General features: G+C 48.0%; 1 protein-coding gene across 1 annotated transcript; it reads right to left on the reverse strand.

Moving 5' to 3' along the window:
- Positions 1 to 2,002: 2,002 nt before the first annotated feature.
- Positions 2,003 to 4,066, reverse strand: LOC110785894 (uncharacterized). Its single transcript, XM_021990412.2, has 2 exons — positions 3,357 to 4,066; positions 2,003 to 3,269 (listed from the first exon to the last, which is right to left on the reverse strand). Exons 1-2 carry the CDS (start codon positions 4,064 to 4,066, stop codon positions 2,003 to 2,005), a joined length of 1,977 nt encoding a protein of 658 aa, XP_021846104.2.
- Positions 4,067 to 15,984: the final 11,918 nt, after the last annotated feature.

Raw genomic sequence — 15,984 nt, forward strand, 5'->3', positions numbered from 1 at the left:
TGTCTTTTTCGACGGCGGGCGACAGTAGGTGTACTAGAGGTATGGTCGAGAATGGTGATTTTCTGAGTGCGGATCCTAGGTTGGCAAGGGCGTCGGCTTGCGTGTTTAGGTCTCTTGGGACTTGTTTGATGGAAAAGGGTTTGAATTTGGAAGTTAACTCTTTTGCTTTCTCGAGGTACAAGGTCATTTTTAAGTCTTTAGCTTCGTAGTCGCCGTTAATCTGGTTGACGATTAGTTGTGAGTCGCTGAAGATGTTGAGTCCGCTTGCCCCTAATTCCATAGCTAATGTCATTCCGGCGATTAGTGCCTCGTATTCTGCTTCGTTGTTAGTTGCCTTGAAGTCGCAGCAGATTGCCTGTGCTATCATGTCCCCTTCTGGTGACTTCAGTACGACGCCTAAACCTGCACCACGAAAGTTAGATGAGCCGTCGACAAAGAGTGTCCATATTTCTTCTATGTTGTTGATGAGTTTGACTTCGTCGTCTGCTATTCTCTCTAAGTCGGGGCTGAAGTCTGCCACAAAATCTGCTAGAGCCTGCGACTTTACAGCCGTCCTTGGTTGATACTTGATGTCGAACCTTCCTAGTGCCATTGTCCACTTCTCCATTCGACCTGTCAGTTCTGGCCTACGCATCACAGACTTGATTGGATAGTTAGTCATCACCACTATTTGGTGAGTTTCAAAATAATGCCTTAGTTTTTTGGCTGCGGTAACGAGTGCTAAAACGAGTTTTTCGAGGGAGGAATACCTGGTCTCTGCTTCCAGTAGTGACTTACTGATGTAATAAATGGGTAGTTGTTGTGCTTCGTCTTCTCGAGCTAGGACCGCGCTGACGGCCGTCGAGCTAACGGCTAAATAGAGTTGTAAGACTTCTCCTTCTTTTGGCTTGGATAGGAGGGGTGGCGACATCATGTATTTTTTGAGGTTTTGCAAGGCTGCTTCGTGGTCGTCGGACCAGTTAAACCCCTTGTTTTTGCGCAAGACGTCGTAAAATAATCGACACTTGTCCGACGACCGTGATATAAAACGGTTTAGTGCCGCCACTCTTCCTGTCAAGCGCTGTACCTCTTTTATGTTCCTGGGGGATTGAATGTTGATGATCGCTCGCACTTGGTCGGGGCTGGCCTCGATTCCTCGTTGGGTGACGATGTAACCTAAGAATTTTCCTGCGGACACTCCGAAAGAACATTTAGTCGGGTTAAGTTTCATACCGTACTTTTTTAGTATGTCGAAGGATTGTCGTAAGTGTTCCACGTGATCGTCAGCCTTCCTCGATTTCACCAGCATGTCGTCAATGTATACTTCCATTGTGTCTCCGAGTTGGTCTTTAAACATCTTGTTGACTAATCTTTGGTATGTCGCACCTGCATTTTTAAGACCAAAAGGCATGACTTTATAACAATAAATTCCTCTATCTGTTACAAAAGACGTTTTTTCCTGGTCGTCCGGGTGCATAAGGATTTGGTTGTATCCTGAGTAGGCGTCCATGAATGTGAGTAGCTCGTGTCCGGCTGTGGCGTCGACCAGGGCGTCGATGTGCGGCAGAGGGAATGGGTCCTTGGGGCAAGCTTTGTTGATATCTGTGAAGTCGATGCAGACTCTCCATTTTCCGTTTTTTTTACTGACGACGACGACGTTTGCTAACCAGTCTGGATATTTGACCTCTCTGATCTTCCCTGAATCTATCAAGTTTTGTACTTCTTCGTCTATGATTTTATTCCTTTCGGGAGCGAACTTACGTCGTTTCTGTTTTACCGGTCTGAAGCTGGGGTCGACGTTGAGCTTGTGGGTGATCACGTCTTGGCTGATTCCCGTCATGTCCTCGTGTGACCAAGCGAAACAGTCTGAGTTTTCTCTTAGGAACGACACTATCTGACTTTTGATGTTGTCAGGCAGTGAGGCTCCGATCCTTACGACTTGGTCTGGCTTTGTCTGGTCTAGTACTATCTCGTCGATTTGTTGGTCGTCGGGGTCGTCCGATGTCGACCCTGGCTGTAATTGCTAGATGGGTGACTTGGATGGCTTCAGTGCTGTCTCATAACATTTCTTCGCATCTCTTTGCTGCCCTTTGATTTCCATGACCCCCCACTTGGTTGGAAACTTGATTGATTGGTGATATGTTGAGGGCACTGCCTTCATTTTGTGGATCCATGGTCGTCCTAGGATGACGTTGTATGCTGATGGACAATCGACGACGTTGAACTTGGTCATCATGTTGACGCCTTCTGCGTATGTAGGCAGCGATATCTCTCCCACCGTCCGTAGTGCTTCTCCACTGAACCCTACCAGAACTGTTGATCTCCTTACAATGTTTTTCTCTTCTAATCCCATTTCTTGTAGTGCTTCCAAGAACAGTACGTTGGCTGAGCTTCCGTTGTCGACCAGTATCCTTTTGATCAATGCGTTCCCTATTGGGAGCGATATTACCAACCCGTCGTGGTGCTCCCGCTGTGTATCTACAGAATCTGAGTCGTCGAAAGTGATAGCCATTGCGGTTAGGGACCTGTGTAGTGCGACCTCGTCTTCGGTTTGTCCCTCTTCTACGGTCTCAGATTCTCCCCTGTTAATTTTTTTAGCTGCAGAAGAGGTTAGTCCACAAATATCTGAACCACCGGAAATAACATTTACCACTTTATTGAACGGTGGTGGGTCTGGTCGCTCGCTGCTTGTCGTTGGGCCGGGCAGGGTGGTTTGCTCTTTGGAAAATGTTTCTTTTCCCTTGTCGCTCAACAGTTCTTTTAGATGCCCCCGTTTCAGGAGGTATGCGACTTCCTTTTTGAGGGATATGCACTCCTCGGTTGTGTGTCCGTTGTCGCGGTGGAAGTCGCACCATTTGCTCATGTCCTTCATGGAGTCCGGTCTGTCGTTCTTCCGGGGCCATCTGACTGTTCCACCTACATTTTGAAGGGCGTTCACCACACCTCCAATGTCGACGTTGAAGCCGTAGTCGGAGATGTTAGGGTGTTCGACCCGCTCGTTCCTGTAAACATTGTTAGTATCATAATACTGATTGACATTTTGTACCTGGTTTTGCCGAACATATGGTTGGTGTCGCCAATTGTTGTTCCTCGGGGTGTACGATCTTCTGTCGCTGCTGCCCCCTATCGATCGTTGAGATGCTGTTCGGATAACCTCGTCGTCTTCGATTCGCATCTGGGCGGTGGCCCTTGATCGCACCTCTTCGAAAGTTGCACAGGGGTATTTGGTTATTTCCCGGTATAGCTCCGAATTGGGGATGAAGCCTCTCTTGAATGCCTCAATAGCGGTCCTGACATCACAATTTTTTATACCAATTTTTTCACAATTAAAACGGTTAAAATAATCGCGTACCGACTCGGTTGGCCCTTGAACCAACCGATAGAGATCACTGGTTTGCTTTTCTAACTGGAGACTGCTGGCGAATTGTTGGTAGAAGGCGTTGATGAGATCGGACAAACAGGAGATGGATCTGGGGGGGACGTTCGTGAGCCATTCCAAAGCTGCTCCATCAAGGGTGCCGCCGAAAGATTTGCACATAACAGGTTCCACTAGGTCGTGCGGAATCCCGATCTGCCACATGCGCTGCTTGTAGAAGTTGACGTGCCTATAGGGGTCGGACGTCCCGTCGTACAGGGTGGTCCAGATTGGGAGCCGGAGTGTGTGCGGAACTGTCACTCTAGCGATCGCTTCGCAGAACGGCGACGCTGCATACCCGTCGGTCGGCTCGGTCTCCACTGGTGTAGGTGCCCCGGGGAACCTGGTCATTAACTTCATCAGGCGGGAATAGTGTTTCGTCATGCGTGCATCCATCTTGTTCAGGCGTTGGGTCACCGGATCGGGAGCTTCTTTGTCTTCTTCCTCACGGGTCTCCTCCTCATCGTCGGTCACATCTTCAAAGTCATCGGGCATCTCGAACGTTAGCTTTTTCGGCTTCCCACCTTTGTAGCGGGACTGGTGCTTGTTGCTCTTCACAGATTCGAGCTCTTTCTGGAGGGTTTCATTGGATGCCCTCTCTTGGGCTAGCTCGGCTTGGGCTTTCTCGTAAGCCGCTTTCATCTCTGCGATCGTCATCTCTCCAGTAGCCATGGTGAAAGGGGTGCTTTTGTGTAAAACCTAGTTAATGTCCCCACAGACGGCACCAAACTGTTTATGCCAAAATTCGTGTGGAGACGACTTTCGGCTAGGATCGACACTAACTAAGCAAAGAATTAATAACACAAATAAAGGAGACACGACGCCGAGAAGTGTTGACGCGGAAAACCCAGGAATAAGGTAAAAAACCGCGGATAGCTATGAGGCTATCAATCCACTAAGTATTCTATATGATTGTTTATGCTCTTCTTTTCTGAGGATTGATATTGAAAATCTAAAGTACAATGATGAACGCTAAAGACAGTTGATCGCTTAAGAGTTTAAGTGCTTGAGTGAATGTGTCTTCATCACGCCGTTCTTTATGCTTTTATATGCCAAATGCTAACGGTTCTATTGGTTGGGAAGATCCCTGGAAGATAGGGATTCCTCCTTGGCCGTTGCTCACGTCTTCAACAAACTCCCTAATCTTCGGTCAAAGCTTGGACCTCTTCCCATCTTATGACGGCGTGGCCCATGTTGGGCTTCTGGGCTTGGAACTTGACCTATCTCCTCTTGTCGCCAGAGCCTTGTCGCTGGTCTTACGTCGCCCAGGCTTTGTCGCCTGTCGCTTCACTCGACAGGCTCACTTGACACGACGCCACCTGCGACACGATGATACCTGGATGGCACGACAATATCAGACGTCAAAGCAGTTATGTCGTTAGTCCAATAAAGTGGGATAACAATTAGCACCAAAAAAAAAAAACTTCTTGGTCAACTTTTACCGTCCATAATCCATATCAATCATCAACTAGTGATATACTAGAAGATACACTAGAAATGCCACGTTTTATATCCTCATGCATTATGGTTTTACTATCTCCTGATTTGTCCTGATTTGTTTTTTTAAAAAAAATTATTCAATTAAAATATCTTTTAAAATCTCTAATTTTATGATGTTTTTCTTTCATTTTATGTATTATAAGTTTATAACAAGAATATAAAATAATATATGTTCCGGTAGCGGACTTGGAACAGGAAAGGGATGACTGACTTCCGACTGAGATTGCTGACTGGATCCTGCACAGTGAAACCGTTAACTAGCCTCGGGGGTGATCCGAGAATTACCCCTCCGATGCTTAAGTCAGATTATGCTGGTAGCTCTGTAATAAATGCTTATAAGAATGATTGGGCTGGAATTGCGTACCTTTGGCATTGATGGGGGTCCGTATATATAGACGGGTTATTTGTACGGAGGACCCGGGTTATTACCCGTTGGTTCCGGATCCTCCCTTTCGGCTCTGATAGGTAGATGATGTCAGAGCAATGCCGACTGGGATTGTAAACCCTGGATGCCGACTGCACCTTTGGTGCTTCTTGTGAGTATATGTCTATGATACAACTGTTATGGGTTGTCCTACCGGCATACCGGTAGGGCTACCCGTACAACTAGCCCTCTCAGAGTGACTACAGCTGGCTTTTACAGTCTGTAGTTGCTCTGATAAAAAGAAAAAAGCGAAAGTTGGGGGTAAGCCCCCTATACAACTAGCCCCCTTCGGGACGATCAACACCCCATGGGTGTGATTGTTCTGTAGATGGCCGTTTTACAATACGGTTTTTAGCTCAATACTTGTTCTGATGTCACGACTAGCCCCCATTAGGACAAGGATTGATCGCTTTAAGTGGATAGTTTTCTGTATGCCGGCTGCCCATGTTTGTGTTTGATTCTCTTGGCTGACTGTTATCCTTGATTTCTTTGAATGACCTGCCCCCTTGAGTTTTTTAGGCTGACTAGCCCCCTTGAGTTTCTAGGTTGACTAGCCCCCTTGACTTTTTAGGCTGACTAGCCCCCTTGACTTTTTAGGCTGACTAGCCCCCTTGACTTTTTAGGCTGACTAGCCCCCTTTGACTGACACGTGGCGACGGTTCATCTTTCTTTATACGCGTGGCGGGAGATTTGAAAAGTGTTTTGGACACGTGTCGGCCATCCGGCAAGTGTGGGGAGTTGTGATATTTTCAACCGCCCAGATCTGCTTCCTGTCGTTTCAACTTCCTTTTGTTCCTTTAAGTAACCGTTTCTTCTTTTCTCTTCGTTTCCGCTCTTTCTCATTTTCCTTTGCAAACTTTCTCGCGCTGCCAATTTGCTCTCTTTCTCTCTCTTGTTTTTCTTTCTAATTTGTGTCCGTCTCTTCCTGCCGTACTTCTCCGTTGGGGTTTGGTTGTTTCTCTTGGTAAGTTTCGAACTTGGTCTGGTTTTTTAGGTTGTCCGTTGTTTTATTAGGGTTTGGCTGTCTGACTTTCTCGTGTTGTTCTTTCAGTTGGGTTGTTTGAGGGACCTTGCAGCTGTTTGAGAGTGAATTTCCAGAATTAGGTACGGTTTCTGGCCTTACTTTCTCTTTTTGTCGGGTGTTTCTGTTTTTGCTTGCATGCGTTCTGAGTGGGGGTAGCCAAAACATGACTGGTAGGGTTGGGGTTGGTAACGTGATAGACCTGTCAGACACAAGTAGTGATTCTGGCATATAACTAAATATGGACGGGAATACGGCCGGTAGTAATGCTAAGAATACTGGGTGGGGGATAAAATCGAACACGCCACCTCCTTTTGCGCTGTTTATGGGTGGGAATCCTGTTACCGGCCCTTTTATACCCATGACTGCGGATCAGTTTACTCGCTGACAACAGTTACATGGCATGCGGGCACGAATGGAGAGAGAGCTTAGGCCGAATGAGCATAACGTGCCGGCTGGGGAGCCGATTTTAGACGTAGATCCGATTTCGGTTAGGTACCATTTGCGGGATTATCGGGAATTTACTCAGCCTGGCGGCTCTGGTCTTGGGGAGTACGGTACTAACATCGGCAATATATATGTTTCTAGGGCCACGCCGTCAGACGCCGAACCGTCTACAAGTAATCGACGGGCCGGGAAGGAGCCTGCCGTCCATGATGCGGGTGAGGCTAATTCCGCCGGTAGTGGTGATGTGCCTTCCACCCCTGGCGACTCCATACTGGAGTCTTCTGAGTCTGGGTCTCCTGGGTTAAGGGCGCCGCCCATTGCCGACTCTGATGAAGATGAGGAGGATGCTGCGATCTTGCAGCAAGTGTTTGAAGAAGAGGCCTTGGACGCCGATGTGAATTTCGAAGGTGAGGCCGCCGCGTTCTTGGTTCCGGCCCCTCCCCCTAATGATTCTGCTGCCCTCACCACTGAGATAGATGGTGACTTTGTAAAAGAGGTCATTGCCAACCGGCATTCTGAGGTTGGTGGTCGTTTTTTGGGTTTACCTGAGGGCTACAGGTTGACTGTGCCGAAAGAAGAGCAAATGGTGGCCGACTGCCCTGAAGGCCATGTCGTTGTGTACACAAAAATGTTCGACTATGGGTTGCGCTTTCCCTTGCACCCATTCATTGAGAAGGTTCTGCGGGCCTGGAATGTCGGCCTCGTTCAGTTATCGCCCATAGTTATTCGCAATCTGGTTGCGTACACCTGGCTGTTTTCATTCAAACAGTGGCCCTTGACCCTCAACCTTTTCAAAAAACTGCACTGGCTGAAGCGTGATGGGAAAGATACCGGCTGGTGGACGATCTTTACCAAGAGTCAGCGTTAGACTGTGAGTCCCCGACTCTCCAGCTGCAAGGACTGGAAGGACCACTTCTATTTCATGGCTGTTCCCGAAGACTACCCCCTTCGGCGTACTTTCTACCAGCCTAAATCTAGGATGGAACAATTTGACCAAGCCGACCTTGGGCCTCGAGAGCAACGTGCGTACGACAGGCTGCTGGTTGATTATGTCGACGTTGGGCTGTCTAAGCCTAAAACCTTACCGGCTTTCTGGCTTCCTCCTGTCGGTTATATTCTTAGTCCTGCCGCATTGGGTGCAGTCGGTCTTGCACCTACACATCCCCTTGGTAAATGCAGTCGTTTGCTTGCGCTCTCTATCTGTTGTACTTATTTATACTTCTTGGATCTCTGTTGTGTCATTTTGCGTTTGTTAAAATTTTTTCTGACTTCCTCGTTCTTTTTTCTCAGGGCACCATCTTTTAAACAAGGCTTCACTCGGCCTTGACAAGAATTGGAGGGTTGTTGAAAAGTGTCCGGCGGCTCCTGCTGAGAAGTATTACACTGTTGCTACCTTCTGCGCGAAAGCTTGTCGTGGTCGGCCAGCCAGCTTTGTGACTCCTTCTGCCGTTGTGGACCGAGGTGTTGTTCCTCGCGTTGTTCGAACAAAGGTTCCGGCAGCTGACCAAGCTACATCCTCCGCCCAAGACGAAATGACTACTGGCAGGTTTGCTTCTCTTCCTACCGGTCGTGGGGGACATGCTACTATGAAGAGGTCTTCCAGCCAGGCGAAGGCCAATTCTCCCAAACGGTCGAAAAATAACGCTGCGAAGACAGCGCAGGAGAAGGTGAAAGACGTCTACGCCAGCGTCGACAAGCCCTTGCAGACATCTGGCGCTGGAAGGAAGATCGCTGAACAGCCTGCTCAGTCGGTTGAGATTTTGGATGTCGACCTGTTGTCCAAACTGAACCGGAAGCAGGTGTTGAGCGATTTGATTAGTGATCCGATCCACCCTGTGCCTGTGTCGAGGCATAGTCCTTCCATGAACCGGTCTGCCAGTTCGGCCTCTAAGTATGGGGTTATAGTTCGTTCTGGGGGGTTTATTAAGGACAAAACTGTTGTGCTGTCTCCGGATACTCTTGCCGGTCTAGCTGTTGCTCCCGGTCATGCTGAAGAGCACTGGCAGCCGCAGAGTGATGTTCTGAGGGGTGAGTCCATCCTTTTTGACCGTCCCAAAGACGGAGGTACACTGGGCTACCGGTCTCTGCGCCAAGTTGTTACACCCGCCGACGGTATACCCCAGGAGATTGAGACGCCGTCTGCACAGTTGATGCATGACCTGTACTCGGTATTTTACTTCCCTCTTTGACTTGCTTGTTTTTTATACTTGCTTTTATTTTCGGCTCTGAGCGATTTTTTCTTTCAGGTGACGCAATCTGCTACCGAGCTTGTGGAGTGCTATCGAAGCTATCAGCGTCGTTTAAAACGATCGCAAGATGAGAAAGAGAAGCTTCAGACTGACCTTGCTGAATCGGTCAAGACTGAAGGTGACTGCCGGAAGGAGATTGCGAGACTTGAGCTGGATGTTATTGCCGCAGGCAAGAGGAAGGCTGAACTAGAGCTTCTTCCAGCCAAGTTGACGGCCGAAGAGCAGAAGACGGCTGAGCTGCAGATTAAGCTGGATGTGGCACTGCAGGCGGCTCAGGATGCTGAAAAAGCTGCTAAGGATGATCGCAAGGCTGTGGCGCTGAAGGCTGTGCAGAAATTTATGAAGTCTGACTTCTACTGCGAGGAAATGAAGGGGCGCTACAATGGTGGGTGGACTGCAGCCAATCGTTGTGCCGTCAAAGCCTTGACGCTGACTGAGGCTGCCTGGGGTAAGGTGGAGGGATCCTATGAAGAGGGTGGCCATGTTGATCCGACTGGCATGGAGACCCAGACCTTCCCAGACATCGTCATTCAAAATGCTGACCCTCGCCTTCTGCCAGACAGGGAGATTCCTGAGTCTGCTTACTGGAGTGATGCAGACGGCTCAGCTTGACGGTCTTGGCAGTCATCACCAGGCTCTTCCTATGGCTCTTCCAACATTTTTTTCCGGCCTCATACTTGTTAATGTCTGTTGGTAGTTTTTGAATATCATTTAGCGGATGTAATTTATAAACAATTTCCTTTTTTGGTACCTCTTAGCTGTTTGTGGCACTTTGTCTTTTGCCGTGTATTAACTGTTTCAAGAACGTTATTTTCGTCTTGACTGCGCCGTCTGAGGTGTATGTTTGTGCCTTTTAGCAGCTACTCACTCCGCATTTAGTTATTTTTGGGTGGTGGCTGTCGTCCCTGTGTTTGTTTAACATTTATGTGATGCACTTGATGGATTATTCGCTTGTTTTATTTTATTCAATTTGTCACGTAGTGGCGTCTTCTTGCCTTCGATTTTATTATATATTGCATCTTGCCTCTTTGTCGACTGGGCCAATGTGTTCAACCTTTGCATATGTTTATGTCGTATTTTGCCTCGTTGCTGACTGAGCCAATGTGCTCACCCTTAGATTTCATTTATGTCGTATCTTGCATCATTGCTGACTGAGCCAATGTGCTCAACTTTCGATTTAATTTATATCGTATCTTGCATCATTGCTGACTGAGCCAATGTGCTCAACCTTTTATTTCGTTTTGTCGTATCTTGCCACATTGCTGACTGAGTCAATGTGCTCAACCTTTTATTTCGTTTTGTCGTATCTTGCAACATTGCTGACTGAGCCAATGTGCTCAACCTTTTATTTCATTTTGTCGTATCTTGCCACATTGCTGACTGAGCCAATGTGCTCAACCTTTTATTTCGTTTTGTCGTATCTTGCCACATTGCTGACTGAGCCAATGTGCTCAACCTTTTATTTCGTTTTGTCGTATCTTGCCACATTGCTGACTGAGCCAATGTGCTCAACCTTTTATTTCGTTTTGTCGTATCTTGCAACATTGCTGACTGAGTCAATGTGCTCAACCTTTTATTTCGTTTTGTCGTATCTTGCCACATTGCTGACTGAGCCAATGTGCTCAACCTTTTATTTCGTTTTGTTTATGCCGTATAGTTTACCTGGAATATACTTGTAGCTCGTATATTAGATTTCAAAATATGGCACTGTCGGCCCTACAACATCATGTTTTCATACAACTTCATACATGAAATTTTCTTAAAGTATCTGCGTTCCATGAGTTCTTCAGCGGTGTTCCATCCATCTCCATTAGTCTGTATGATCCAGCTACCACTTCTTCCCATATCTGGTAGGGCCCTTCCCAATTTGCAGTCAGTTTTCCTTGTTTTTGAGCTTTGCCGGTTGCTGCCGTCCGGCGAAGTACAAGGTCGCCTACCTCTAGATTCCTATGTTTTACTCGCTTGTTGTAGGCCCTGCTCATTCTGTTCTTGTATGCGGCCGACTTGATTTCCGCCTGCAGTCTGACCTCTGGTAAGAAATCCAGCTGGTGTCTGAGTAAGCTGTCGTTTCCCTGTTCTTCATAATGCTGGATGCGGAAGGTGGGTAGTGCTACTTCAGCCGGTATGACTGCTTCTGATCCGAAGCATAGTTTGAAAGGGCTCTCTCCCGTTGCTTCTTTAACCGTCGTTCTGTTACCCCATAGAACCTCTGGGACTGTGTCTGCCCACTTGCCCTTGAACTCATCCAGCTTTTTCTTAAGGGCTACGAGTATTTGTTTGTTTGCAGCCTCGGCTTGCCCGTTGCTCTGTGGGTGGAAGACTGAAGCGTATGCGAACTTGATCCGGTAGTCTGCCAAGAATGCTCGTATAGGTTCGCAATCGAACTGGCATCCATGGTCGAATACTATTGCTGTCGGTATTCCAAACCTTGTTATGATGTTTTTCCAGATGAACTTCCGTACCTGGTTGGCTGTTATCTTTGCTACCGGCTCGGCCTCAATCCGTTTTGTGAAGTAATCGACGGCAACAATCAAGAACTTCCTGCCTCCTGAGGCTGTTGTGAAGGGTCCTACAATATCCATTCCCCACTGGGCGAATGGAATTGGATTCAGAATGGGCATCAAGTCGTTTGCTGGCATACGTATTACTGGGGCAAACAGCTGGCATTTTTCACATTTCTTGACGTAGCTCTGTGCGTCTTCCAGCATGGTTGGCCAGTAGTAACCTTGTCTTTGGCAGATCAAAGCGAGTGTTTTTCCTCCTACATGGTTTCCGCATATTCCTTCATGCATTTCTTCGATTAACCTTGTGGATTCGTATGCCGTCAAACACCGCAGCAGGGGGAGGCTGAATGCTCTTTTATAGAGTTGTCCCTGATATATGACGTACCAGCAGATGTCTTTTTTGATTTTCTTTGCCTCCCTGATATCGGCCGGGAGCACTCCAGTCGTCTTGTACGTCCAGATATCGTCGTACCACTCTTTGTTTGCCGTAATGACCATTATTTCTTTTCCTTTTTCTTCCGTACTCCTTCTGTGCATGATTTCTATCATTACTGATCGACTGAGCTCGATTGCTTTCGAACTTGCCAGTTTTTCTAGGCTGTCTGCGGCAGTGTTCAACGCTCTGGGGACCAATTTGATCTCAAAAGCCTCTAATTTCGTTGTCATCGTCTTCAGTTTTTCTTGATACCGCCGCATTGACGGCTCTTTTGTTTCATACTCTCCCGAAAACTGATTTGCCACCAACTGAGAATCTGTTGTCATTACTATCCTCTTGGCATCTGCCAACAAACATAGCTGTACCCCTGCAATGGCTGCTTCATATTCTGCTTTGTTGTTCGAAGCTGCGAAAGTGAATCTGATTGCATATTCGAACTTATCTCCTGTCGGAGAGGTCATGACAACGCCTGCTCCCGCTCCCGACTGAGCGGCTGACCCGTCTACTGATACTTCCCAGGATTCTGCTTTGGTTTCATCCTCTTGATAGGATGCTTCAACTACGAAGTCGGCCAAGGCTTGTGCTTTTATTGCATTGCGCGGGTGAAACTCAAGATCGTACTCCGACAGCTCTATTGCCCATCGCAACAGCCTGCCGGCTGTATCCATTTTTTGCAAAGCCTTCTCTAGTGGGAAGTTCGTCAGAATTTGTATGGTATGTGCATCAAAATATGGTCTGAGCTTTCTGGCGGCTATCAGGACTGCATAGGCCACTTTCTCTATCAGCGAGTATCTCGCTTCTGCCGGATTCAAAATGTGGCTGACAAAGTATATCGGCTGCTGGACTTTGTCTTTTTCACTGATTAATACGGCAGCAACGGTTTGGGCTGAAGCGGACACATACAACTGTAGCTTGTCGCCCTCTTCCGGCCTGGCTATCGTCGGTAAAGCACGAAGATGGTCTTTTACCTTCTCAAAGGCCCTTTCCTCGGTTTCTCCCCACCGGAATTTTCCGTTCTGCTTAAGAGTGTTAAAAAATGGGATCGACCTGTCGGCTGATTTGCTAACAAATCTTGTCAGAGCTGCCATTCTTCCTGTCAGCCTTTGTACATCTTTGATGCTTTTTGGCTGGGGCAGACTGAGTATTGCTTCTACCTTATCTGGGTTTGCGTCTATGCCTCTCTCGCTGACAAGGAAACCCAAGAATTTCCCCGATTTCACTCCGAACACACATTTCTTGGGGTTCAGCTTCATTTGGTAACGGCGCAGAGTTTCAAACGTTTCCCTGAGGTCGTCTAAATGGTCGGTCTCCAATTTGCTTTTCACTATGGAGTCGTCGACGTAAATTTCAATGTTGCGGCCTTTTTGGTTTGCGAACACTCTGTCGACCATATTTTGGTACGTTGCCCCAACGTTCTTTAACCCAAACGGCATAGCCTTGTAACAGAATACTCCCCCCTCAGTGATGAATGCTGCTTTTCTCCTGTCGGCCTTTGCAAGGCTGACTTGGTGGTACCCGGAGAATGCGTCAAGGAAACTGAGCAGCGCATGGCCAGATGTGGAGTCGACTAGCCTGTCGATTCTTGGCAGTGGGTAGCAGTCTTTCGGGCATGCTCTATTAAGGTTTGTGAAATCTACGCCCATTCTCCACGAGCCGTTTGACTTCTTAACCATTACGACGTTGGCCAACCACTCTGGGTAGTCGCATGGTTCAATAAATCCCGCTGCCAGCAATTTTTCTACCTCTTCCTGTATTGCTTGATTTTTTTCTGTTGAGAAGTTTCTTTTCTTTTTTTTTACCGGCCTGACTGCTCTGTCGACATTCAGTCGGTGCTCGATTACCTCTGGGCTTAGACCTGGCATTTCGTCTGCGGAAAATGCGAACACATCCGCGTGTTCTCTCAACAGACCGATCATGTTTACCCGCGACTGGGGGTCAATGTCGGTTCCTATCTTCACTGTTCTGCCAGTTTCTCCTTCTACCAGCCCAACTTCTTCCGACTCTCCTCCGGCCTCTACCCTAGGTAGAGTATTCCCCTTTTCGATGCTTTCGATTGTGGGTGACTCCATTTTCTGCCTTTTCTCCTTCTTGGGCAAAAGAGATTGCTCGCCCCCCGATCTTGGGGTTTGGCCTTTTGCCGGTCTTTTCATTGCTGCCTCTCTCGCTATATTCCTGGATGGGGTCAGTCGGCCTGGTGTTTTTAATGCCGTCAAGTAGCATGATCTTGCTGACTCTTGACTGCCTCGGATTCTCTCCGCCTTCTCAAAGTTAGACATGTATATCATGGTTAGATGGTATGTTGATACCACTGCCTGTGCATCGTGGATGAATGGCCGGCCCACTATGACTTTGTATGCAGCCGGCACTTTGATTACTAAGAAGTCTACCATTATGTCCCTTGCGGTCCTTCCCTCTCCAATCTGCACTGGTAGCCTGATGCTACCTTCCGGGAAGACCGTGGCTCCGGAGAATCCTATCACAGGATAGTTGACTCGTGTGAGCTCTTTCTCGTCTATTTTCAGCTGAACGAAGGCTTCCCAAAAGATAATGTTCGCTGAACTCCCTCCATCCACCAGTATTCGTTTTACTGGGAAGTTTGCTATTTCGAGGCCCAAAACCAGTGGGTCGTCGTGAGGGTATATAATTCCGCGACAGTCGGCTGGGGTGAATGAGATATTTGGCATGACTTGGGGTGCCGGCCATTTTCTGGTGCTATGGTAGTTTATCAGGTGGCGGTGTTCGCCCAGACTTCTGCCGGCTCCACTGATTGTTCCTCCATGGCACGGTCCTCCGGATATGACCCATACTGTCGGCCCCTTCTGGCCATTGTTTCTAGCCTCCCCACTCCGACTGGTTTCTGGTGCCTTCTGCTCTATTCGGAGTGGTGTTTGGGTTGATGGTAATCTGTTGTTTGTGCTATTGCTTTGCCGACTGTTATTCTGTTGGTTGTTGTTGTTCTGTCGGGCTTTATATTGTGTCAGATAGCCTCTCCTGATCATATCCTCGATGTTATCCTTCAAGTCTCTGTAGTCTTCCGTATAGTGTCCACAGTCATCATGGAATGCACAGTACTTCGACTGTGGTCGGGGTTTGTCGCTCATTGGTGGAGGCCTCTTCCAGTTTTCGTTCTTGTTGACATTGTAAATTGCGGCTCTTGGGGCGTCCAATGGGGTGTATTCATGGAATGTGGGGTATATGCTGGTTGACTGTTTCTGGTAATCTCTCCCTCTTGGGTCCTTCCTCTGTTCATCCTTTATGAACCCCCTGTTCTGACTTTGCTGCGCCGGCTGAACCGGCCTTGGTGCGGCATTTCTAGTCTGTGCCGACTGATAGTGATTTGGGATTGTCATCAGCTCGTCGCTTTTGATGTATTCGTGGGCCTTCATCAGTGCGCTTCCCAAATCGGTGAAGGATTTCCTTCCCAAGTATTTTTTGAACTCGCAGTGGTTCATTCCTCTCATCAGGGCCACCACAGCTATCTCTTGTTGCAAGTTTGGTACGCTGGTGGACTCGTTGTTGAATCTGGTGAGGTAGTCTCTTAAGGACTCTCCGCTTCTTTGGGTGACTGCCATCAGTTCTCCCGACGTTTTCTTTCTCTGCTGCCGACTGATGAACCGTAGCATGAACTCTGCTTCTAACTGTCGGTAATTATATACCGACCCCTTTGGTAGTCCCTTATACCAGCCGGATGCCACTCCCAGCAGCGTTGAGGGAAATACCTTGCACCACATGGCGTCGGAATCTGTATACAGCATCATATGTTGCTCAAATGTGTTGCAATGGACCTCCGGATCTGTGGATCCGTCGTACTTGCAGAGTGGGAACTTCAATTTCTCCATTGGTTCCTCCAGAATGTCCGCGCACAGGGGGGAGTTTGCAGGTTGGATGGTGTAACGGCGCGGCGCGTATCTCTGGGGTGCTTCTCTTGTCTCTTCGATGACCATGGGTTCTGGCCGACTGCGCAGAGCAATCGCCTGGTTTGTATTGGGGTGTTGTTCTTGTTGCACTA

Source organism: Spinacia oleracea, chromosome 1 (genome assembly GCF_020520425.1).
Source record: "Spinacia oleracea cultivar Varoflay chromosome 1, BTI_SOV_V1, whole genome shotgun sequence".
In the NCBI taxonomy this organism is placed as follows: domain Eukaryota; kingdom Viridiplantae; phylum Streptophyta; class Magnoliopsida; order Caryophyllales; family Amaranthaceae; genus Spinacia; species Spinacia oleracea.

Coding starts and splice junctions, on each gene's coding strand:
- LOC110785894 (XM_021990412.2), bottom strand. CDS start 4,066: ATGGCTACTGGAGAGATGACGATCGCAGAGATGAAAGCGGCTTACGAG. Junction 3,270..3,356: donor CAAACCAGTGATCTCTATCG/GTTGGTTCAAGG, acceptor TTGTGATGTCAG/GACCGCTATTGAGGCATTCA.